Source organism: Vigna unguiculata, chromosome 11 (assembly GCF_037176805.1).
Source record: "Vigna unguiculata cultivar grain cowpea cultivar isolate G323 ecotype 2 chromosome 11, ASM3717680v1, whole genome shotgun sequence".
Taxonomy (NCBI): Eukaryota; Viridiplantae; Streptophyta; class Magnoliopsida; order Fabales; family Fabaceae; genus Vigna; species Vigna unguiculata.
Genome location: NC_140802.1, coordinates 38784953 through 38812466, shown reverse-complemented (window position 1 = coordinate 38812466; position 27514 = coordinate 38784953). Strand labels below are relative to the sequence as shown.

Below are 27514 nucleotides of genomic sequence, written 5' to 3'. Positions count from 1 at the left end.
GATTGTCTTGTCTTGCTCTAAGATTATCATAACTTCTTAGCTTTTCAACTTTCTTACTTTTGTAATCCTAACCAATGGGGTTTCAGAATCAGTCCTGTCTTGCCTAATTGGTCTTATTTTTTGGGAACACCATGATCATTCCCTGATATGCCTTTCCCTTCCTCGCTGTTAAACTAACACAGTGACAGCAAAATTAAAATCATATTTTTCTTTATTTGAAGAACAAGAAAACATATGATTTTGTTAATAGAGACTAATCTATACTGCAGTTAATGGTTGTACGTACGTCCACTGGTTCATGCTTTTGGTTTAGAGAAATAAAGTTGGGAAAAGAGGGTAGCACTAAAAAAGGAAAATGTAGCCATATGTGTCATGCAACATCACCGATGCATTTTTGAATGATATTATTAAACAATGTGAGACAACTATGGAAAGGAAGATGACAGCATCACCAACTTCATCTGATATATATATATATTTTAGCTGTCAATTTTATGTGGGTGGAGATGACGAATTATCAATAGAAAACAGAAATGCACAAACTTAGGAATAAAAAATTAACATCAAGTGTGATTTTACTTCCAATATGTTGCTAATGGTAAGCCATGGATTGCATGCTACTTATTTTGTTTTTCTGTAGTAAACTACGTTTTCTAAGCTTATCTCTTTATTCTCTTGGGCCACAAGACAGAAAACCATTCATTTTGTTTACTATTGTCTGATTATACATCCACAGATAGGAATTCTCTCCTTCAAAAATTTTCGTAACGACTTGAAATAGGGAGGGTAAGATATAGGTTTCATCTAGGGAAGTGATAGTTTAATAAAGTTTTTGCTAACAAACTTTTGACAAATTACCAATGTATTATTTTATTTTGGTTAAAAAATAAAATGATAATCCATTTTAATTCTATTTATAGTAACTTTCTCAACTTTGTCAACTTTTTTTGTCAAAACATAATTTTCTTTTTTTATTTATAGACAAAAAGTGGCATCATTTAATAAGGATCGTTCTAATTTAGTTACATGTGGAGGTAAGGTGAATATGTAGGTGACTTTTTAGTCCTTTTGGGAATGTTATACTAGCTTTATGGGATCATTTAAGTTTTGGAGGTAGGAATTTCACATGTTTTGGTTTGAGAATGATTTTAGTTTACTTTGTCATGACTTCTTGATCAATGAGTAACTCCTTGAAGTTTTACTAGGAGATGATATTGATACTTATATTTTTGTAAGTATAAAATTTTGAAGTTTCTTATGTTTTTTGTGAAAAAAAAAATCATTATGCTCATAAGTTAAATAATTAAGCTTTGACTAAAATCCCTTTTTAGTCCTCTAATTTGTTTAAAAAATTCAATTAGGTTTACAAATTTTATTTGGTTCAATTAAATCTTTTAATTTTTTAAAAATGATCCAATTTAATTGTAATTAATGACAACATTTAAATGACTGCATATGTGATAGGTGTGTTCAACGTGGTAATGTAATTTGTTTTATGCTATGGAGACCACACAAGAGGCCTCCATCTTCCTTTCAAATAGGGAGGGAAAGCACACAAAATAGACATACATCTTCCCCTTTCTCTTCTTTCTTCTTCTACAAAATCACACATAGGCCGTCTCTCCTCTTCTTTTGTTTCTTCCCTTAAATCACATCATAAAAATATGTATATAAATTGAACTCTTAGTTGTTGATAATGTTAAATATTAGTAGTACATTTTATTAAATTCCATTCCAAATATTCAAAGGTCCAATTTTAAATAATATTAACCTGAAAAATTTGTCACACAACTACCCATATAGGATTAGGCACATAAATCACAATGACACTAACAATAACAAGATTATACATAACTAATACTTCACCTCTCAATCTGTTTAAAGGTATGAGGATTAACGTCAATATTCGAACTAGGAGTGATCTTCTTTTTCATAACCTAATTCCTCCATTCCAACTTGTTCATGGTTACATCCCCACACCACAAGATCCCCTCAACCACATGTTCAGACTCTACAACAATCATCCTTGCAGTGGTTCCACTATGATCCTCCACATCGGTGTCAAAGTGGTCCAATACGTAGAGCACCACTCCTTCATAATCTCCTTCTTCTTCCCCAACTTTAAATCCTTTGATGAAACCTCCTTCGCCACGCTAGAATGTTGTTTGATCAAATGGATGAGAGAGATGTGGAGGTGCAGCAACAAAGGATTTTTCTAATCAAAGATGCACTTGCTACTGCTAGCACCAATATATCTAAGAATGCTTAATTCATTGATTTAAATAGTCTTAAACTGTCAAACAAATGAGTATCCCAAACCTACACTAAAGTATTAATGATAATTCTCAAATATCATAGGGAAGCAAATTATTAAATATGTTCCTCCTCCTCCTCTTCTCTTCTTCATCCTTCTTTTCTTCTTTTTGTTCTTCTTCTTCTTCCTCTTCTTCCTCTTCCTCTTCCTTTCCCTCTCCTTCTTCCCCTTCTTCTTCTTCCTCCTCCTCCTCTTCTTCTTCTTACAACAACCAAATAATATATAACACAATTTTTTTAAAAGTGGCATTAAAAAGCTTAGTACATAATATAACATCAACAAAATTAGAAATAGCAAAGAACAATTTTACTACTAAGTACCAAGAAAAAAAAAAACACAATTGATAGTAGGATGACAAGACAACTTTTATACAAGGAAACAAAACAAGAGACAAATTAACAAAATATCAATATCAAGGACACTTAATTTAGCAAACTTAATTTTTTTTTTGCTATATATAATAACAATGAACTTCCAAAAGTTGCCACAAGCAACAATTTTTTTTTTCTTTTTGTGTTTTCTTTCTTTTGCTTTTTTTTTTTTAACAACAATACATCCCTTAAATAAATAAATAAACTGTACTAACCTGACTCTAATATTAAACGATAAAGATTATTCTTAGTCTATATAAATTATAAACTTAATTAAGATTTGAACGAAACTCATAGTACCAATGAAATCATAACAAACATGAGATTTACACAAGGATATTAATTATTGTCCTAACACTTGAAGAATTGAGAAATATAAGTTCTGACCTATAGAATTGCAATTGGACGGAAAAAGATATAAAAATAGATGCCACAATGAGGCTTGATAAGTCTCAGAATATCGCCACAAAAAATAACAAATTCTTTATAAGATAAAAATAATTCAAGAAAGACCTTAACAAAGAATTTCTATCACTTCAAATGATAATTAAAACATTTTTTCTATTTCCTTCGTTCAAAATTATTTATATCCCTTTTTTTACAAAAGAAAAAAAATTCAAATATTTTATTCAAAATTTAACAATTGAGCTGGACCTGTAACTGAACGTCACCATTTTCCGCAAATTTTCTTGAATCAATTTAACTCTTGTTTTTGTGATGAACCCTTTATATTGGGTCTGGAACTTCTCGTTATCTTGAGTATAGACTTCACTGATCTGCATTTTGGAAGTTTTATTTTTTATTTATACGCGTTTCGAAATATGACAACAGTCCTTTTATCTTAGTAAATAAATGAGTACATGTAAATTACCTTCACGATTTAAAATATATTGAAAATTCCATTACTGTTCAGTATAGGCCAGTCAAGTATTTTCTTAGTTTCACTATTTTTACTTTTAATTAAACAGTATTCTCCGCATGTACATTTCACATCTGAAATTAACCAAAAAATGTTCTTCGACCATTTCAAACTTTTTATTTTATCTCAAGATATCTATATCTAAATTTCCTAAGTGCTATCACTTTCAATGTCCCTTTTTATCACCATCCTATCTTTTTAAGAAACATTGGTAGTTAAAAAGTCTTTATGAATCTAAAATATAAATTATACTTAAATATAATAATTCATTATAAATTTCAATTACAATGTAAAAAAATTATTAATTGTGTAATTTAATTTTATCGGCTAAATGCAAAACAGATCAAAACGGACCGAGTATGATCCCTGTTCAGACTCCTGGATTCATTTAGGACGTGCTTTGGAAACTGAGAATGGGGATTAAAACATGCAATATCTATCACTGCCGGGAACAGTGTAGGGTATTTGAAGCAGAAGGCAATATACAAAATTCTATTCTCAAAATTCACATTTCTGTCAGAATATGTGGGTTCACACAGAAGTTAGTTGTACAGAGCATGGATGGGAATTACACAAAGCAACACCTATGATACATGGACCCCCAAGAAAGATTTCTGATTTTATATATCTCACCATCACAGGGAAAAAGAAAAGAAACCCGTCCTCTTCATTTAAAATATAAATTCAAAAAACAATAACCTAGGGACGACGAGTAAAAAATATGTAAGAAAAATAATGAGAAAAATAACCAACACTGACAACCCATGACGCACACATCCATGACCTTGATTTTGTACCTACGGCTCAATTTACAACAGCTGGGTGGGAACCCAAACTGCAACTTCTAGCTTTGTCAAAGTCAACCAACCTAGCAGTGGCTACCAACTTTGCTTCTCGAACTTGTATCTTCTAGATGCCAGATGATTGAGTAGCGAGAACCAACACAAAGAAAAGCTTGGTCCTTCAACATTCTGCGGGTATCGGATCACAAGCTCCAATACCCCGTAAATGGCATCATGCTATATGTAACATCGGAAATTCAGGCGATAGCACAAGCGTCAAGGCATAAACAATACGGGTTTCCTTCATAATCACTATATCCAAGCCAGAGAACCTCGGTCATTTGTTACTTGAGGACGGCCTCTAGTTGGTGTTGGTGGTCTATTGGCATTCAACTCCTATTACGTTTTAACCAAAAACAAATGTGTGAATAACAAAAAAGAGAAAACAGCAGAAATATAGATTTAGTCCCATAATACCAATTTTCAGATTAAAATTCACTTAGATATGAACGTATTCATTTAATAAGTGAAATATTATGCTCTAACCATTGAGTGAACAATACCTGCATCCATGTGTCTTCAATGTGTCGCTCCGGGGAAGTCTCTGGTGAAGAAATTGCAGGTGGTAATGGATGAATCAATTTAGGAACCACTACAAGATCTCTTCCCAAAACTAAAATCGCCCCAGCATTATTTGCCGTACCTATTACCCAGCCAACAATAAAGCGCCAAAATTTAGAACGGAGAATTATCTTTAGAGGAAAGTGCAATGGAGAAAGCCCTGAGCAATGGAGAATTAACAAATACCACAGTAGTTTGTCGCAGAAAAAAGTGTGATCAAATGTCCCTGAGCAAAACGCTCAAAGCCATCCATCACACATTCATGTGCCCGAACAATCAGCTGAAGATCATTGTTGTTGCAAAATTCCATGACCCGATCAGGCTGCAACAGTAAGACCCATTTAGATGAGCATAATATCACATAAAGGAGTTTAAACAATTAAGGCAACAGAACCTAAAATTAAAAAAAAAAAAAAAAAAGCAAACAATTCCAAAAAGGCAAGCGCCTAGATCTTAGATGAACGAAACTAAAGATAGAATTAGATATGAACCGAAATTTTTTATCCCATCACACTGAAAACATGAGTACAGAAATGTATTTATGGGCATTGCTTACTGAGAGCTGTACTGACTAACTAGTAAAACCTAAAGCTGTACAAAATGACTTACATACGATGACTATATAAGCTGTATAGACTATCTTGTTTCTACCAACACTAGAACAATAAAAATAATAGCCATCAGAAAAGGTATGAAGTCTTCAAATTAGACGAAATACTGAGTGTAGCATTAACAATAACGACAGAAAATGCTTAGGGCTAAGGTAACTCAAGTGGGAGAGCCGTATTATGGGTGACCTTATTGCATGGTTCAGAGAGTACTTGTGTATGTGATGTAAGTGAAAGTGTACGAAGATATGTATCAAGGTGAATTCTTCGTTCTTCATCGACCCTATCTATTTTGAGAGACTCTTTATGGGAAGGGAATAAATGAGACTTTAGACATGCAGTATAGAAAAGCGAAACAACAGCACTAGTAAATGAAAGAAATCAGATTTGTAGTTTTTGCAACTATCTATGATAAGGCTAGCTTTGAAAATAATCGCACGTTAGAAGTTTCAGGGCATAAACACTGCACAATTTATTTGAAAAGTTTCAAATCATGCATCAAAATTAGTAGACAGTAATACATAAACATGAATTTTCTGGATAATAAAATTAATGCATAAGCATGAGCATTAATAAAAGTTTGTCAAATTTATGAAACCGAAAAACAAAATAAACAATATTAGTATACAAATTGAATTAGAATGTACTGACATTCTAAAGATTTTATTCACCATCCTCCGATCATATATGGTCAATTATGTACGACTGTTGACATTAATAACAATTACTTTATAAGTCGTACATAAGGTATTTTTTTAATTCGTTGATGGTGTAAAAATATTTACAATGCCAGTAAATAAAAATTAAACTATTATATATTTGTTGTCAAATTTAGAAAAATCAAAAACCTTAATCTATTTATATCATTCTACCGGAAACTAAAACAAAATCATAATGGTTTGTCCGAATACCAAATAACAACCACTCACCCCAAAAGTAACTAATCCTGGACCCCGAGCATTTGGCCGCAGCCCTTCCACACTGTCATTCTCTGTGGGGTCAGACCTGGAGAAACACTTCATGCTGTCATTCTTTCAAAAGAAAATGAAATAAATTGTCACAAACATCACGAGTATACAAAATACACCAACCACAATAGATCCATAAGCACAATTGATCCTGCTTCCATCGTAATTGGACGCTGAATATTCTCAATTTGTTCCAAGTGATTTATTGAACGACCAATACCCCCATGCATGCAAATAATTTTTTTCTCAATTAGTGCTGCCAGAGGAAGCCAATTAAACAGACGGTTTATACGGTGCCATGCCCAAATTCCATCTCTCTCACCCTATAAGAAAATTACAGAAGTTCTTGAGTGACAGATAACAAAAGAAAGATGACCTGCATATGTAATTTCAAAGTCCTTACCATCCTCTCGATGCACTCTATTCGGAAACCAAAAAGGGCATTAATATCTGCAGCTTCATGGTTTCCACGTATTAAATGTACATTGTTCGGATACTCAACCTGCATAATCCAAACAACCATGCATAAATTTGATGCCATCAAACTTGTCAAACAACACAAAAAGACAACCTATAGCATCCAGAGTACCTTCAGAGCAAGCAGAAGGCTAATAGTTTCCAGGCTGTGTTGACCCCTATCAACATAATCTCCAAGGAATAGATAGTCGATGTATCTGATAGTCATTATACAAAATTAACATTAGAGGACATTAAATGCCTAAATCACTTACATTAGAATGGTCCAAAAAATATAATGCTGCTCGGTCATGGGGGAAGGGGAAATAAATACTAATTATTTATTCTATTCAGTACCTCTGCAATAGCCAGAAAACCAGTAGAAGAGTAAGAACCTTCTTATAAACTTATTTGAACAGGTCTTTTCAGAAAAAAAATGCTTATTCAGTTTTTTCGTTAAATGAATTAATGCTCATATATGGTATTTACATATTTTGCTTTTATTTAACTAGTTATAAAGAACTTTAAAAAGTTAAGAATTTGTAATATGATCCTTTTATGGTAACTTAAAAATGATCTAACTAAATATAAAATTATGCGTTAAAATTACCAACTCAACCTACTTCAACCATAATTAAACCAATGAACACTCAATCAAGCCCCTTACCAGTCCATCGTTTGGTCTGATTTAAAACAACTCATTAACATTAACCATACAGTTGGACTCCACGATGTTCAAGATATATTTTGAAAGCAAACCCTCGGGCACAAACAATTAAAAGCAGGTTGTCGTAGTTTGGACACCTTAACACGCTACCAATCATGCACAGAAACGATCTGATAAATACTTATTGACCCAGAGGCTATTACTAGAAATAGGAGACAGATGTCATAATAATAATAATAATAATAAAAAAAATAGCATTAGTGACACAATATAACTATCCTTCATTCACATTTATATACAAATCAATCCACGGGAACTAAGCAACTTACGATATGTCACCAGCCGTGGATGGTGAGCCATACTCATCAAAGAGGCGCATGAGATCTCCAAATTGCCCATGTAAATCACCAAATATTTTAATTGGAGCCCTAAGCTGTATGACGGTTGGTTCACTTGAAAATATTCGTTCTGCACTATCACAAAGATCCGCAATTTCATTGCAGTCCAAGAAAAACTGTCGCCGAACTGGCGGTTTCCAACCACGTGGCTTTAAGAGGTGAGCTACAACCTATAAAAGAAGGTCCAGAAGCTTGATAAGAAACAGGAAGATATAACTTGAAGCCAACAAGTTGGGTGATTAAACGTAATATTTAAAAATAACCTATGAAGAGACGTAAAAGGAAATCAAGCTTCAACACCACACATTAAAAATATTGCAATGCAGGAAAAGGGTGTGAATGTAATGGTGTAGTTATTAGTTAATGCCAACAAAAGGAGGGTTAACGAACAAGACTAAACGAATACCTGACCCTATTCATGACTAGCAGATTTTATAGGTCAGGTTGTTAAGTAGTTCATGTTATTTTAAACCGATTACATATAAAGATATAGTGCACCTGATCCTCTACTATTGCTTAACTAATAAACACAAATACTATTTATTCTTAAAGAATTTAATTTTAATCTTCTAGTAGTGCAAAAATTCTTCACTGTCATCCAATCATGTATTCTCAGTTTTAACGTCATTAAAGAGTTTGAACATTATAACCACCATTAGCTAAAATGCTTCCAACAGTGTGGCAACCTATTATTGATACCATTAAAAATATGTGGAAGATTAAACATTTTTTCCAATATTATTGGTACGAATACTATAATCAATTATAAATAATAAAGAGACAAGTACCTTCTTTGGTACACTATTGATAGACATCTGTCGATCTAATAACTTTCTAGCAGCTGTTGCACTTTCAGGAGTCCCATAACTGACTCGCCTGCCTTCATTCTCAAACTGATCAATTGAAAGCTGTCTAACCATGCCACCTAATGCACCACCAGTCTCTGCAGCAACAACCACCTGCAGAAAATTCCAGGAAATGGACATTGGCCTTCAACATCCATGGAATTTGAGACAACATAATTTTCCCAAGGAAATAAAAAATGTACTACTCACAGCTCTGTGATGCAGCCTCACTCCACCAGGAGGAATGCTATTTGACGCAGAAGAATCAGGCTTAATCAAGGAATATATTTGTTTCCCACTAGGTGTTGCCTCAGCCCCACGATCTCGATCAGGCAATTCAACTTCCCCATTTACTTGCCGTGCTTTGGCAGCTGCCAGTGTGGCACTAATAGCTTCAGCTTCTGCAGCTGATGCTTCAACTAGATATTCAACTCCTTTGCTTGTTCGCCTGTTAAAAATTCTTCACATGAATGACAAAGCCAAAATAACAATTCAATACTTCACCCAAAGATATTTTCAGATGATAAAAACAGACATACCTAGTTCCTGGGACTAAGGCATTTTCAGTGCTGATATCAGTATGTATGTCCCCATTTACAGGGGGGGCAACTGGATTTCCCAAAACAACAGCACCATCTGGAGCTGCTTCAATCATGGTTTGCCTTGTCCTATCATCAACAAATCCACCATATCGTCCAGGTAGTCGTCCAGCTTGTACATTAGATGCAGCTGCAGCTGCTGCATGTGAAGCAGCAGCTGTTGTTTCAGCAGCAGCAAGATCTTCAGCAACAAGTAGATCGTCCAGCAAGACCCCTGTGGCATAAAGAATACAACATGGTCACTCACACATCAAGCAAAAAAATTAGAACTCACCATAGCATACAATACCAAAGTGAGCACGATAACAAGCTTTTCAGCTTGCAAGAAGAAAAAAAAAGAAAAGTGCCTGGTCATGCTCAACAACAGTTCAAATTTGAAATAATATTGTTATCCTAGATCCATAGAAAAAAAAAATAAATGAATTTTACAACTGTTAATTGGAATTATCTCTCATAATGTTCACACATGCCTAGTGTTGGAAGAGAGAAACGTTAAACTGAAAGCATATGTTTTTGACACAACACACGTGCGTTATTTATATTGAGAAAAAAGAATCAATACAATAAATAGAGGAGATTTGATATCCTTTAATAATAAAGATATAGAACTGGAATAAATAAAAATGTTTCTAATAATACATATATAATCTAGATATTCCTGATTATATAGGATAAGCACCTTATTTTTATTTCTATAATTATAGCAACAAGCAATACCCAAGTTTCTCTCAACAATCTAGATGTGCTCTACTCAACTCAAAAACAGCTACCTAAACATGCAGTTGAGCTAAATTAAGATTAAGATTTTCGGAAGTCATGTAAGAAGACAAGAGAACTATCACTGATAGGTATTAGAAGTAACTGACCGCTCTTGTCAGTTAAAACTAACATAAGAGAGTCTAACAGAAAATCAGTCCAACAGAAAAGAGAAAGAAATATCTTCAACAGAATCATTCTGACAAAATAGTAAAAAACTAAGAAATATATTTAACGATCCGAAAAATTGAAGCTCTAATAATGGCAAATACAGTTTTCATGATAAGGATTGTTCCCTACTTTTAGACTATCAGTTGATCATTCTCTAGTTAATACAAGATCTCGAACATATTCTTTCACACTATGCATCAAACACCTCAAGCATAGGACAAAATATTTGTGGTGAGTAATTTGATAGCGGATGACACAATAATTAATAGAAAGTGGGACAAAATAACAAGATGAGAATTGCTCCGATTAATATGCTACAATGTGGCCACATATGTGGTTGAACTGGGATATTTTGTAAATATCTAGTCTCAAGCTTGATAATCTAACATGGCCTGATATGGTCAAAATATAGCATATAAGTGGATTTAAACCTTACCCTAAAAACCATTTGTGTGAAGTTGAGTTCATTCAAATCTCATCTCACAATTATAATGAAAGAGATTATTCTAGCTATTTTGTTGGACCTATCATCCAATACACTATTGGCCCATAATTAGACCACTAAAATTTAGTCTCGCATTTAAGATGTCCAATTCTCAACTTGAAACAGTATATTGAGATTTTGCATTAACTAGTAATATGACTAAAATATAGTATATAAATGGAGTGCAAATCTCACCTTACAAATTGATTTTGTAAAGTTAAATTAAGTCGGAATCCATATTCTAAGATATGCTAAGATGATCATGTGATTTGAGCTATTTCGTAAGTTTCTACCTTCCACCTCCTCTCCTAGCACCAAGAATTCATATTCTAGTAAGCAATACTAACATTTAATTCCATTTGCTTCAAAGTCCAAACAAAAATAAAAAAATAATAACAATAAATTCAACTGAATATTAAGCAAAATAAAATGTGTGAATTAGATACATTGAAGTGACTAAATTAACATCATAAAAAAGTATGACCTCATCAACAACATTGATATTGATAAAAGTGTTGAACAATAGGAAAAAAAGAGATTGAGCTGACACTGTGTTTTTCTAACAAAAAGGAATTAATACAATAAATAGAGGAGATTTGATATCCTCAAATAATAAGGATATGATCCTTATTTCTACAAGTATAACACTGCTCCTTAAGTTGGAGCATGAGTCATGTCTGTCCAGCTTGCAGCAAATATAATCAGTGTTTTATTCTCTTAAGAGACTTGGTGAATGTCAACCAACTATTTACTAGAATTGACAAATCTAGTAGTGATATCTCAAGACTCCAGTCTTTTCTTTTATGAGTGACGATCCCCCTTAATATGCTTGGTCCTCCTACTAAAGTCAGCATACGAGACAATGTGTAATATTGTCTAGTCGTTACATATAAGGTGCATTTAGAAATTTTATCCAAGTCTAAGCTCTTTGAGGAGTTATTTTAGCCATATGAGCTCACAAATGACTAATGCTATTTCGTTGTATTCTTGTTCTGCACGTGATCTTGCCACAAAAATTGTTTCTTACTTTTCTACAATATTAAATCACCTCCAACAAGAACACAATACCCTAAAGTGGAGGATCAATCAGATTGGTGACCCTACCTAGTCAACATCAAAATACACAACAATTTGATTATTTCCCTTATCTTTGTAAATGAGGCTTTTAACAAGAGCATTCTTAACATACTTTACTATTTGTATGGTTGTGACCTTGACTAAAAAAGTTTAAAAATTGACTTACTATGGTCACTACAGAGATCATCTCAGGTTTGGCCACAGTTAGGTATTTTAGTTTACCAACTAACATAATGTATACCCCAGAATCAAAATACAGCACTACTCAGTCAAGTACAAGTTTGGTACAAACTCATTCAGGTGTCCACGGACTATACATCCCTATTTCTCCTAGAATGTCAAGAGTACATTTTCTAACATATGACCAAACCATCCTTGGATTGTGCAACTTCTATACCAAGAAAATGCCTTAGGTGTCCAAGATCTTTTGTCTAGAGCTTTTGAACAAGATATTGTTTTAGTTATACAATACCATCCTTATCACTATAGTGATAACAATGTTGCTCACATACACAATGAGATAGATATAACCTAGGGGAGAATAACAATAATACAGAGAGTAATTAACATTGCTTCGTTTATTACAAACTATTGGATTATAATAAGAAAACTCTCAAACCATGCACGAGATAATTGTTTGACACCATGTAAAAACTTGTGTATACTACCATATCACACCATCTTAGAAAGCATACTTTAAGCTTAACTTATCCTTAAAAGACCAGTGTAAGGCAAATTTGCATCCACTTATACTAGAATTTGGTCATATCTTTAGTCGATATAGAATCTCCAACATATTCCCTCACACCAAGGATTGGACATCTCGAGTGTGAGAATAGATGTTTATGAGTGGTCTAAAAGTGGACTGATAGTAGTTAGTGCGATAGACCCAACAGCAAACTTTGCTAGAATAGGCTTAAAACCATGTTAAACTATAGGAAAGAGAGAGACATTGAGTTGTATGTGTTTTTAAAACAACACATGCTTTACTTATAATCAATACAATAATTAGAGGAGATTTTACATCCCCTAATAATTAAGATATGATACGGTAATACATAAAAACTTTCCAAATAATACATATATAATCTAGATATTCTTTATTATATAAAATTTACTCCTAATTTTTATAACAAAAACAGTCATGAATGTTCAAGCAAATACGAAATTAATTCCATTTAGATGAACCCAAGTAACTTAAATTTAAGACTTACCGCCACGCAAACCACCATAGATAAAAATCAGGTCACCAATAGCAGCAGCAGCATGCCTACAACGCCGTGTCAACTCAACTGATGCATCTCCACCAGCAGCATCAGCACTGTATCTACCTGTTCTTGGACTGGTAACAACAGATTTTGTATCACACCAAACACCAGCAGCAGTGTCCAATACTACAAACAGCAAAAGAAACAAAAGAAATACTTATAAATGCTACATTAATTGGCATAACAATAAATCATGCTTTCACATACAAAAGAAATTACCATCGGAAAAAAATAACTAAAGGCTACAGCAGCATCTAGGCACGAGCAAGGTACCCTACACAGTAGCTAAAACAGTAATGAAACTTCAAAAGTATTTGGTATCGCTTATAACAGGTCATCCCGATTTCCACAAGATTCTCTTTCTCAATTTGTCCAAAAGTAAATTCATCCTTCAGTCAAAAACGAAAAAAATATGTACACAAGAATATAGGAAGATATAAGGTTATAAAGGCAAATAACTACTCCGTAAAAGATTTAAGTTCTCTAAAGTGAGGGATACACAGATAAAGTACAAGTCATAACAGTTGATCCAAAATTAAAAAGGCATATTTTAACAACTTCATAGTTTGTTATGCAATAGCACGTATGTTAGTACAATAAAAGATATTAACTTTACAATCAACAGTTGTACCTCTGCTCTTTATCCAAGATTAAGCATCACAACAAAGAACCAAGTACCTGCAACACTTGATGAATCTTCAACCATCTGTCCTCCCCCAAGAGCCCCACCAAACACATGAAGCCTTGCATTAACAAATACCTGGAATCGTTAAACAAGTAAATTGAAATCCTTAGAATATATGACCAACTAAGAAATAAATATAAAAAATAAAAGAAACTAAGTCATACCGCTGCATGTTGATATCTTGGAGATGGTGAGACACCAGGAGCAATGGCCCATTCCCAACGGCCATCTCTATGCTTAGCAAGTCCATATGCACTTGCCAATGGCTGTAATATAAGATTTAAGGGAAGGGCAAGAGGGAAAGAACATGTGGTCAGGTTAAAAACAAGAAATTCATATGGGCCACATGAAAATACTTAACAAAGACAGAATTACATGAATCCACCAATAACCGTTTGTTAATGAGAAAACAAAAAGCAGAAATTGATAATAACTGTTAGAAGTCCCACATCGACTAGAGATAAGGCCATTTTATAGTATATAAGTGAGGTGCAAACCTCACCTTACAAGCCGGTTTTGTGAGATTGAATTAGGCTTAAAACCCACTTCTAACATGGTATCAGAGCCAAGTTAGAGCCTATCCTAGCGAACTTTCTTGGACATTCTGTTCCACCCGATATCGGGCCGCTAACGGACCACCCACTAATTTCTTGTCCCACGCACGAGATGAATATACCTCGGCGTGAGGAGGTGTGTTGGAAGTCCCACATCGACTAGAGATAAGGCCATTTCATAGTATATAAGTGAGGTGCAAACCTCACCTTATAAGCCGGTTTTGTGAGGTTGAGTTAGGCTTAAAACCCACTTCTAACAATAACTATCGGTAGAAACGAGGTCAAACATAAAATAACCATGAGTGTTGACTATTTACTCGCAGGTAATAATAGACTGCCTGAGCAATTTAAAGATTCTGTATAGTTGTCAGAATTTTCAACAGGTTATTGCCAAAAGTATTATCTAGCTTCATTTATTTGAACTCAAATATCACCGGATTCTATACCAGTCCTATATGTGGGTAAGTCAGATTTAAAAATAAATGAGTGGGTGCCAAGAAACAATTTAACAATAACGTGTTCTGGATGGAGGTTAAAACAGTGGACAAAATGAACAGAGATTATGCTTAGTCAAGGGAGTGGGATCTACGAAATGAACATATTGCTACTTGCTGCTTGCTGGACCTTGTGCTGCGCTTTGAAAAAATGAAGTGCTAATGTGGCTATGGATTTTTCTTCCTTCAAAGTAATAACTCTATAAGGAAACAAGTTATTTTACTTATCAAGAAAGAGTAAATACAGTTTACATCAGAATTATGATATTAAATTGAGATTCCTTTGCTCAAACAGCAGTTCAACAGGATTATGATATTATTTTGCACTGAATTGCAAGCCTCATATTGCTCTCACTCTGGATCTACTTCACGCTCAAGTCAAGAACAAAAACAGAAGATCACTTATTTATGAAGAATTGAAGGTAGTCACGATTCTTCGGGTCAATCCAATTTGCAAAAGAAAGATACTGTCCTGTAATCTGCTACAATCCTCCTAGTATCTCTGTTTTGTTTTTGCCTTTCTTTTTTCAACTCTTGAACATACCTTATCTTTGCCCCTGTTTACTCCTCCATCAGAATGTTCTTTATATGGAAACCAGGTAGAGACAGACCTAATTATTATGGTGAGTTAACATCTTAATCTACCATGGTAGCTTAAGAAAAGTGGATGGGCCACAGTGCAGGTAAACCACAAGGGCATAATGGGAAATAAAAGTGATACTAATGACAAACTATGGAAAATTCATACAAGCAAATTCCTATAGAATTCAATTCAATAGAATGACAGTGAATGTCTGAATAGATAACTCACAGCACTATTGGCATCCCTCCCTCCACAAAGCAGAAGAAGCCCATCAGATCGTGCACTGGCAGTTGCATACCTAGTAAAAAGTAAATGACAAAACAGTAACTCAACCCCAAATCATAAAAGATTCAAGTATACAACAAAATAAAGAAAAGGAAAGTTTTAGTTGTGGTAACAACAATCAAGGTTTTTGTAGTACACTACCGAGCTCAATAAAAACACACCATTAGCTAATTTAGCAAAAACGGTCAAGAATCATGATTGATCAAGTAAATAACAACAGGAGAAAGCTCCCCTAAAGTAAGTTTGCCACCAAAGTCAGCAACTAAGGGCACATTCAACCTTACATCATATATTGAGTTAAGTTTACAATGTAATTTATTAGATTTCTAAGAAAGTAGAACTAAACCTAACCCAACTCTACAAAATTGTCTTGTAAAATGAAGTTTGTACCTACTTATATATTATAATCTAGTCATATGTTTAGTTCATGTGAGAACTCCAATGCACCCTGTCATATCGAGAACTGGACATCTAGAGCATGGGACTAAATACTTGTGGGTGATTTGAGAGTGGTCCAATAGCAAGAAATACAATAGGTCTAATAAGCCTTGTTAGGATAGATTTTAATTCCACCTTAGAAAGTGGAGTTAAGCCTAACTCCACCTTGTAAAAATAACTTGCAAAGTAAGATTTGTATCCATTTATAAACTATAATTTAGCTATATCTCTAATTGATATATGATCTCCAACAAAATTAAGGGAGTTTATCTTTATTTGCTAACCTCAACAAATACAAACTTGCTTTAGAGGAGCCTTTCCAATTAAACAATAATGTAGCATTTAACATTCACTCTTCATTAAGAATATTCCACAACCTAATTATCATCACACATAAAAGCAACCCCAATATAAAGGCAATCCAACTCTAATATAAAACGTTCTCAAGATGTAGAAAGAATAAAGCCGTGATCAACAAATATACCATCCCAAATATACAATGCAATAGTAAACCGGATAATAGCATGTTTAACATGGCAGAACTACTGAAAATTACAGAAAATTCTGTTTTCACCAATTTTTTCCTGGAGGAGGAAGAGGGGAATAGATAGAACAAAGAACATTAGGAACAAAGCCAAGGCATGGAAATAATTAAAAAATGGGACAAAGAATTTGATATGAAGGGAAGCAAACTTAAAAATAAATTTAACCAAAAGCATATCAGTCTAACAAACCAACACATCCACATCTTCACAAGCATGTCAATCTAACAAACCAACATGAAGGATTCAAATTTATTCAACTCAATTACAGTCACCTATATTAACCATCAGAACCTAGTTTAAGACATCAGAAGCTACAGACAAGAAAAACCTGCCCCAAGTGACCCTCAAACTTAGTCCATGAAATCAAAGGATTTTGATACGGCGCATGCATAATATTCAATGTAGTTAATTAACATGTGTGTGCGTAGTGAAGTCAAGATATTACTAAAGAAGGGTAAGTTTCATGGACACATTACATGCATGGAGGTGGACCCTCTCCTTCTGGCTCCAACTTGCGCCATTCATAAGGCTTGGCAGCTGTGTCCAAAGCCCATACATCAGCCAAAGGTCTTTTTCCTGGAAAGCAGGCAACAAATGAGTTAACATCCAATAAATTTGCATTTAGAGGAAACATCCAGTACGAACAATGTAAAAAGGAGCATTCCGGTAGTTACCATCATTGCCTCCAATTACCATGAGATACCTCTGCCCCACCAAAGCCATAACATGTCCATAGCGTGGCCCTGGTCCAGGGCCAGGAACACCAACTCTAAATGACATTCAGAATACACTAAATCAGATAAACATCACTAAGGAGGAAAGAAAACGTAGTTTATTATTCTATCTAACCTATGCCATCGTGGTCGTTGCTGAGTGAGATCAAGAACATGAAGATCCTCAGCAAACAAACCAGCAGGACCGATGCCACCCTGTTTTATGGTGTGCAAATACTCCAGTGAGAATGGCAGTACTCATTTAGGGAAACAAATTAAACAATACTTAGATAACCTAAGAGATAGACTCTCAACACTACCTGAATAACTACCATAGTTCCCACAGCAGTTGCCACATGTGCAGCCCTAGGCGTTGGAGGCTCACCAATGGGAGTTATCCTGCAATAAATTTCCTAATAAGCACTGAAGCAAAGTACACAAGGGTATACAAGTATTACTTAAGCCTTAAGAAGAACTTAGTACTGAGCTTACCTAGACCATTTATTAGTTATGACATCATAACAGTGGACATCAGCAGTGGCACCAGATAAACCTGCAGTGCAAATGAAATGTACCAGTCATGACAAATTTCAACCATAAACACCAACCAATCCAATCAATATCAGTGCTTATACAAAGGGCGGAGCAAGGAATGCACAACATGTAGAAAAAAATCATTGTCTGTCTTGAAACATCCCTAATACAATGAATAGATTATGCATATTCCAATTAAATTAGGAACGGCCTAATCAAGTTTTAACATCAGTATTTAGCTTCTGACATTGGCTTGCACCAGAAATAATGAAGGATAGCTGGAACTTCAAGAACTGCACCAATTGTATGGAGCTTCAAATGATGTACAAAAGTATAGCCATTAAATTATGATATATAGCAAGGCCTGTCAACTACGTAGAAATGGGCTGCATTGCTTGCCCAAAACAATACCACTTGGGCCTAGATGAGAAACAAAACATTCTTAATCAGCCTTTTTATATTTTTTCCTTCATCAGTAATGATATATAAAGTAACCCACCAGAAACAACAACAATCAACCATCAATCTTGTGAAACCATCTCTGTCCTATAATTCATGATAATTTACCATCAATACCACTTCAGACTGCAATTCGTGAGAAACAACATATTTGAGTATTCAGGAAATAAAGAGCCAAATATGCAAACAACCATCTCTTGACAGATATGACAGGTACCTTTTGTGAATCCAATTTTTTTCTGGAATAAAATGACTGTTTCCATTATACACCACAATATCTCAAACAAAAAACTTACCCAGTTACAGCAGCAAAAGAAGCAACAGGAAGAAAGGAAATAAAAAAGTTAAGACAAACGGAGCCTTATTACTTCAAGTAACTCGGAAATGATGTGACATGGATACAAGAATACAGAAATTTAGTAAAAATTCAATATATAATTTAAGTCCTAGAACTATGTTGACATGAATTATATACAAAAAAAAAAAAACTCATGCAAATGCATAGTGTTTGCAAAGAGATGTTGATATTTTGCAATTAATTCAAGACTTTATCATGAATGATGATCAAAATTTGCAACCAAAAAAGAATAATTGTTACCATTGCAAGAAAATCACAGTTACATATCTTCCCTTTACATATTTTTCCATAACCTGTGTTAGAATGTGACAAAATGTATCATCTGTACTATTTAAAAGAAGTCTGGCTCCATATAATTGCTAATAGCTTTATGGATATTGAGGAAGAGATACAATCATATATAATTTTATTTGTACTCAAAGTAGCAGAAACACATCCGAAACATCAGTCCATTAAATTTAAAAATAAATAAAAATAAAAGTTGAAGAATACTCCTTAAATACTTTATTTAGGATATTGGTATCAGATATCAGATATGTGGATTGCACCAGTAAGTTACCGTTTTTTAAGAATCTGAGCTTCATAGCTTCAGACAAAGACAATATTCCATAACCCACAGCAAAGAAATGGGGATTGGCCCAATTCAACAATTGGTTAAGATATAATTAATAATGAAATAAATTTCTGGCTCATAAGTAAGCATAGAAGTACGGACGGAGTAAACATATATTGGATTGGAATGAATAAGACACATTATATTAAGAAATTAAAGACCAGCTAATCTAATGAAATGTTTCCTAATACTGTTTTTTTCATCCATTTTGTGCCCCACTAAAAAGAGGGCAGAAAGCCATGCAAATGGAAACGTTTTATAATTAACTATAAACTTCCATTTTAACCCACAGACCACAAAAAAGGAAACAAATAATAAAACAGCAATATAGGTAAAAATTTCCATAGATTTCAACTCATTTATTGCATTGTAGTGTGCCCAATATGAATGAAGTATCCAAAACAACGTTAATGAGAACCATGGTCTCCATGACCAGCATTTAGTTCATAAGGAGGACAACGACGGGAAAAAAACCTCTGGCATAGCACTTACATTTCCATAACCTTAACCAACAAACAATCGAAGTCATCGTGTATAAACATCTATAACAACTAGCCAAATACATACACGGTCGCATGCAAAGCGCGAAGCATAAATTTCCAGATTCTGATCAGACTATCAAACCAAAAGTTAAAATACTCGGCAGCTGCATCTACGTTATGTTATTGCCTTCACGACGAAAAGGAAAGTAAAATACATACGTATGCCAGCATTTCCAGCGGATGAAGGAGTCCCTGAGGCCGCAGAATTCCCTTCAAGCTCAGTGGCACCACCGAACAAAATCAGCCTCGGACCGATATACCCCGGCGTCCCCTCCTCTCCGACCGCTGCTACCGCCGTCAACGTGTGGCCGCACCGCGGTCCCGGCCCATCCTCCTTCTTCTCCAAAATAGCATTCACCACTGAGTAAGTCGGCGCGAGTCTCGGACCAACCACCGAACTGTGCTGCATCTGACCTGCCGTCACCGGCGACGACGGCTGCTGTTGCGACGGCGACTGAGCTGGAGATCCACCTGCCGTCGACAAAGGCGGCGGCGACGGAGGAGGCTGTGACTCTTTTAACTGGTCTCTCTCAGCATGGTTCTGCACCGCCGAATCGTGATCGGCCTCCGGCACCATCGAGGAATCAACGTCCATTTCTTAACCCTAAGATTCGAGCAATTCCTCTAAGATCGGTGCTAGAATTCCCGCGAAACAGCGTCCTGTGCCAACATTTCGATTCGGTTCAAAAAATTGCGATTAAAAACCCTAACATAGATCCTCCGCTCCTCCAATTCAAATTAAGATTTTCACACACACGCAAATTTTCCGAAAATAGAGGAAAATTCAATTAGGTTATTTCGTTTCTCTTTCTCTCTCTGTGTTTTCGCTCTCTGTCTGTGCGAAAAACAAAGAAATGAAAGGAGCGGTTGTGAACGACACGAAACGGGACGGAGGAGCAATCTGAATTCCCACGCACAATCGCAACCCAAAGCAGAAAAATAAAATTAATAAAAAATTAGAAAAAAAAAAATTCTTTCACTGAGACAAAGGGATCTGTCTTTCTCTCTCTACTTTTATTTCTCTAACTTTCTAATTTTTTTAAAAAAAGGTAATTATATATTATAATATACTATATATATTACTTTGAAAGGCATGTATTTAGTGATACCGAATTATTCGGTATTTGGTTGGTTGACATGGTTGATTGTGTCGAGGAACGAAGAGTGAAGTTGGTGACCGGTAGGGGCGGTCGTCAGAGACGGATCTTAGTGTTCCATCAGAGTCACGGTTTCTTAAATTTTAAAAGAAATTAAAATGACATGTAATATATTTATATTAGGGAAGATTAAATTAGGTAGAATTTTATTTTGTTAATAAGTATAAATTCAACGTTAATAAATAATAAATAAAAAATTAAATATAATAAAAATAAATAAATTTATTAAGATATTTTTACTTTTTACATATTCTTATTCTTGCATGATTTTTTTTAAATAAAAAAATAAACATAATTTGTCTTCTTTTTATATTTCTCATATATATATTATTTTATAAAATTATGTACTACATACCTCTTCGTAACCATTTGTTTTCTTAATTGTGACTTAATTATTATAATTTTATTTTAATAATTACATGTTTAAAATTTTGATAATTCTTTTAATTTTTGTTTTTGAATTGATATATAGATGATGAATAAAAAAAATATATTTATTTTTTAAAAATATAAACAAAAGATACATATAAAAATGAAAATGAAACAGATTATATTTCTATTTTGAAACCTGCCGATAAATATTCTGAATTAGAGAAATTTTTTGAGATTTAAAAAATTATATGTGAAGAGAAATTGTAAAAACTTATGCCCCTAAACTAATATTTTATAATAACACTGGTAATAGTAAAAGTTGACTTCTTTTAATTGCAATATTTTTTGTCTCAAAATGTATTAGCATTGACTTTTGTTATCACAAAAGCTTTTCAATTTTTTCCGCTCTAAAGTATTTACCACCAACAAGCCAAAAGTGGAAAGATGAGAAAAATGATGGTGAATTTTTTATCGTAAATCATTTACTAAAATAAAATAACAGAAAGCGATGACATCTGAACTCTCTTTTCTTTTTCTTTTTTTCAGATGAAACAAAAAGAAGATTACATATTCCTTTGCTGTAGTTTATGTTTTCAGTGATAGTCATGTAAACATGAATTTAAAAGTTATTTTTTTAAATTAAAATAAAATAAAAAACAGTGAAAGTGTTGTGGTGTGAGTATATTTTGGCAAAAGGAATGTTGATGTAGAGTGGTAAGGAAACCTATTCATAAAGACATTAATGGTGTTGAGTGGCATGTGTTGTATTATGTTTAGGTGAGTTCTGAAAACATGAGGGTACACATTCTTTCTGGTTATGGAAAAAAAAAGGCACTTTATTAAATACTACAATGCAATGTCTTATTTGATGACTCCATTCCTTTTGCTTAGCTCATTTCTCATGTCATGCCAATTATTGACAACTAAGGATAGGACCTCCATGTCTTTCTACAAAGGTTTCATTTATGGTTTTGGTTTGAGGTTTTTTGTCTTTTAATGTGTCTCATCATTCTTTAAGGTTTAACTTTTAAACGGTTTTTGGTAAATATGGTTTATGTGCAGAAACCAAGAATCAGATTTCGACTTTACACGGGATTTGTTCATTATTAACCAGGTTTTTTCTTTGTACTTGTTAGTTAATTATTTGAAGTTTGAAGAATGGTAGGGAATACATGTTTGGCTCACTGAGGAAGAAGGTGTTTTCATTTGAGTTCATCATTTTCGTTGTTTTCATGTGAGGTGGAATCTCGTAGACAAGCTCACATGGACCAAAATGCATGCCAGATCGATATGTATCCTCTTCAGATTCTGATTCATTTAATTTTCTTTAAGAGATTTTAACTTAATCCATCACTGTTTGTTTATACTGTACATATTTTTGTTTCCATATTCATGGAAACTTGGAAGAAATGTCATTTATATATTGATATTTATATATTGATATGTAATTAAAATATAGCGTGTTACTATTTTTTTGATAGTATAATTTTGTATTCTTAATTAATCAACAATGTAAATATTTTACATAGAAACACACTTTATGGTAAATATTTGTATTAACTAAGTTGATTTGTTTCCTTTATGGATTACATACATATTGTATCTATAAATAGGACTCTTCCTATCAATAACAATACACATATGAGTTGCTCCCTATTCTCTCATTCTCTATTCTCTATTGTTTCTTCTCTATTATCTATTATTCTCTTTGTTATTCATTTTATTTCATAACACGTTATCAGCAAGATGTTCCAACCAACTGAGGACTAGTGAAAGTTTTTTCTCTCTAATGACAGGGCTCTGCGTGTCTCAATCCAGGATCTTTCTAATCCTTTCTCAATTTATAATTTTACCTTATATTCTTCCTCTTGTGATAAGAATTGTTTGACTTTATCAATTTTCATCTTCGTCTTATTATTTATTTTTATTATGACGATTATTATTATTAATATTATTATTTTATGTGTTAGTTCTAAACACGCGAAACATTGCAAAATTTTGGATTTGTGACCCTTGATATTGCAAGGAAGAATTTCTTATATTGGATTTTAAATTTTGAAATACATTTAGATGCAATGGATAATTGAATACCATTAAATCAAGAAATAAAGCATCTAAGCAACTAATTTGCTCATGCGACAAAAATATTGTGAAAAAGGATTCACAAATATTATGAATTTATTTCATGCCTATGTATGGCTGGCTGGACAAAACAATAAAGCTTTTGATGAAAAATCATGAGATCCGTCTAATCTCTTCCATTCCCAAAAGTGAATGCAGCAATCAATATTATGAATTTATTTCATGTCTTTGTATGGCTCATTGCTTTTGATAGAAAATCATGAAAGTTGTCCAAATTGGTTCTGCTCCATTCCCAGAAGTGAATGCAGCAACATTTTATTTATATTTCATGATCGTGATCGTGATCGTGATCTTGATTATGGACATGGTTATAAAGAAAATTTTAAAGACACATTTTGTCACCAGAAGTGGCACAATAATGTGAAAAAAAAGAGGAAAAGGAAAATGTGAAAATATTGACAAAAAGATGAAAGTATTTATTACCATTACGATGGTAAAGGCCATTTGAGTTGTACTTATTGTACACCAAAGCATCTTACAAATAATGAGAAGAACATAGAAACACACTTTGCTTATGAAGATGGTGATTCTGATTATGGCCATATGGATGCTACTCATCTTGATATTGTTATTTTCTTTGCTAAAGAAAATGGAAGCATTGATCACCTGATTATGAAAGTGTTAAAAAAAATAAAGCTCATATTGATATTTACGTTTATATAAAAAACGAATGTTTGCACTAGTACCAAAAGATATGTGTCTTATTGATAGTACAACAACTTATACAATTCTCAAGAGTAATAAATTTTTCTCTTGTTTGATAATGCGAGACATCAATGTTAGTATTATTTATAGTACTACAAATATATTTGAAGACTCTAGAAGAGCTATTATACTTCTACCAAGAAGTTGAATAGAAACTTATTAGGTTTCAATGACATTTGTCTAAATGAATATTATATTGAGACAAACAATGAAAAAGCTATGAAATATCTTTATATCTCTATGATTGAGTTGAAAAAGAAAGTGTGTTGGAGAAATTATCAACATTCTCTTATAGTTTGTACTACAAGTTTATTAGTACAATTAAAATGTATGTCATAGTAAACCAGAAGTTTACAAATCAAAATGATTGCCTTGTTTGACATGATCAGTTATTATGATGCGAAAAAAAAAGGGTTGAAAAACTCATGTGGACACGTTTGAAGCGTGATAGACCTATTGGTTCCAAATATAAAAACTCTTGAATGAGAAAGGGAGCTAAAATGCAAAATGACCTAATCGAAAAGGTTAAAATCCCAAAAGATTCATTTGACATAATTAATGGTTCGGTTCCATAAGAACCTCAGGTATCTGAAATGGTTGAAAATGATGAGATCTCAATAAATTATATCATCAATCATATAATATGGAACCAAAATGAAGTTAACATTGACGAAACTTTTACTTATAACATAGCGATGAATGCTATGAATGACAATGAGGATCAATAAGCAATGATCATTGAAGATTGTCGGCAAAGAAAAGATTGGCCAAAAATGAAAATATGCAAAGAAGCATAATTATATTTGTTTGCTAAACGAAAGGTTTTTGAACATATAGTTCGCACACTTAAAGTTATGAAACCTGTTGGGTACATATGGATTTTTGCGCAAAAATCAAATTAAAAATGATGAAATTGTTAGATACAAAGCATAATTGGTTGCTAAAGGTTGTTCACAAAACCTTGTATTGATTAGTGAAAAAACATGTTCACTAGTATTGGATGCAACAACATTGCAATATTCGATTATCCTAGTTGCACAACAAGGTTTGCATTTACATCTAATGGATGATGTTACAACCTATTCGTACGGTTTTTTTGAGAATCATATTTATTTGAAAATCCCTGAAGGATTTTATTTGTCCAACAAGACAAACTCTAAAGAGGGTTATTCAATAAAATTGAACATGTTTTTTTATTGATTAAAGAAATCAAGATGTGTGTGGCATAACCGTCTTCTTGAGTACTTATTAAAAGAAGGATATAAAAATGATCCTATTTGTTCTTGTATTTATATGAAAAGATCCAAATAATGAATTTGCCATAATTATTGTTTATGTAGATGACATAAACATCGTTGGAATTCCTAATGAGCTCACAAAGGCAATTGATTACTCAAAGAAATAATTTGAGATGAATGATCTTTGAAGGGCAAAGTCTTATTTGAAATTAGAAATTGAGTATTTAAATAAAGGTGTTTTTATACGTCAAGATGCTTATATAATTAAGGTGCTTAAAATGTTCTAAATGGACAAGTCATGTCCATTATGCACTCCAATAGTTGTGAGGTCGTTAGATGTTGATAAAGACTCTTCTTAGACCTCAAGAAAATGATGAAGATCTTCTTGGTCTAGAAGCACCATATCTTAGTGTCATAGAAACACTAATGTATCTTGCGAATTATACTCGATCTAATATTGCATTTGCTATAAATTTGTTAAGCAAGATATAGTTCTTCAACTATAAGAAGAAAATGGTTTGGAGTAAAACATATACTTTGTTACTTTAAGGGTACTACGAATATGAGCTTATTCCATCCAAATGATTCAGATTCAGACCAATGGGTTATGAATATGCATGTTATTTTACATATTCTTACAATGTCACAATGGTTGATCACAAACAAGATGTTTGTACACATGAGGTAGCACAATGGTTTCATGAAGGTATATGAAACAAACCATAGTAGCAACATCGTCTAATCATACAAAATTACGAGGAAAGTTGTGAATATGTTTGGTTAAGGTTTATAATTCAACATGTGCAAGAAACTTGTGACTATCCTCGAGAAAGATGGAATCAACAACCATATATGAAGACAATAGTGTATTGTTCAATTGAAAGGATGATATAGATATCCAAAAATTCGTTCATCTGAAAATATGACAAGTCTATTTGTAAAGTTTTTGCCAAGAAAAACTTTTGAGCAAATGACTCACAAATTCGGACTCTGTCACCTTAATGATGTAAATTTACATGAGGGAGAGAATTAGAATATGTGATGAACAATATTGTATTAAAGAATACAGAATGTTGTACTCTTTTTCCTTCATTAGGTTTTTTTATCCCAAAGGGTTTTTCCTAGTAAGGTTTTAACGAGGCACATTCTTTATCAATGGACACTCAAGGGGGGAGTATTATGAATTAATGATTGTCCATTGATGTGATACATTGACTCATATGATTCATTACTCTTTATGATAAATATTTGTATTAACTAAGTTGATTTGTTTCCTTTATGGATTACATATTGTATCTATAAATAAGACTCTTCCTATCAATAATAATACACAGGATGAGTTGCTTCATATTCTCTCATTCTCTATTCTTTATTGTTTCTTCTCTATTATCTATTATTCTCTTTGTTATTCGTTTTATTTCATTTCAATATTTATATATTTATATATTGATATGTAATTAAAATATAGCGTGTTACTATTTTTTTATAGTATAATTTTGTATTCTTAATTAATCAACAATGTAAATATTTTACACTGAAAAAATATTGAAATTTAAAAATAAACGTATTTTATTAAAACATTAAATTCGCTTAAAAGATTACAAGAAATCGAGAAAAATATTTTACTTTAACATTTTTTGCATAGAACTTTAGTTAAGTTTTCATACTTCATAGTGGACACAAAATTGTAAAATTGGGAAACGGATTCGGTGACTTTGTAAAGCAGGAAAAATTAGGTGACTTTATACTTAAAGTGGATCATATTTTAACTGTCTTTTTTAATATTAAATAAA

General features: G+C 33.1%; 1 protein-coding gene across 1 annotated transcript; it reads right to left on the bottom strand.

The window, feature by feature from the left end:
* Positions 1–4087: 4087 nt before the first annotated feature.
* On the bottom strand, positions 4088–21129 carry LOC114168493 (serine/threonine-protein phosphatase BSL3-like). The gene is made up of 21 exons (XM_028053332.2): positions 20267–21129; positions 18094–18154; positions 17922–18000; positions 17738–17817; positions 17563–17657; positions 17365–17464; positions 15849–15918; positions 14154–14255; positions 13983–14064; positions 13251–13430; positions 9489–9762; positions 9160–9397; positions 8893–9063; positions 8036–8274; positions 7173–7257; positions 6987–7085; positions 6707–6906; positions 6545–6620; positions 5194–5329; positions 4950–5089; positions 4088–4782 (listed from the first exon to the last, which is right to left on the bottom strand). Exons 1-21 carry the CDS (start codon positions 20700–20702, stop codon positions 4699–4701), a joined length of 3027 nt encoding a protein of 1008 aa, XP_027909133.1. The 5' UTR covers positions 20703–21129; the 3' UTR covers positions 4088–4698.
* Positions 21130–27514: the final 6385 nt, after the last annotated feature.

Bases quoted from the DNA above. Each gene is read 5' to 3' on its own strand.
- LOC114168493 (XM_028053332.2), bottom strand. From the start codon at position 20,702: ATGGACGTTGATTCCTCGATGGTGCCGGAGGCCGATCACGATTCGGCG. The intron at 14,065-14,153 runs GTATGACTTAGT...TAACGATTCCAG, and splicing joins CAAGATATCAACATGCAGCG to GTATTTGTTAATGCAAGGCT. The intron at 9,064-9,159 runs GTGAGTAGTACA...AATTTTCTGCAG, and splicing joins TGAGGCTGCATCACAGAGCT to GTGGTTGTTGCTGCAGAGAC.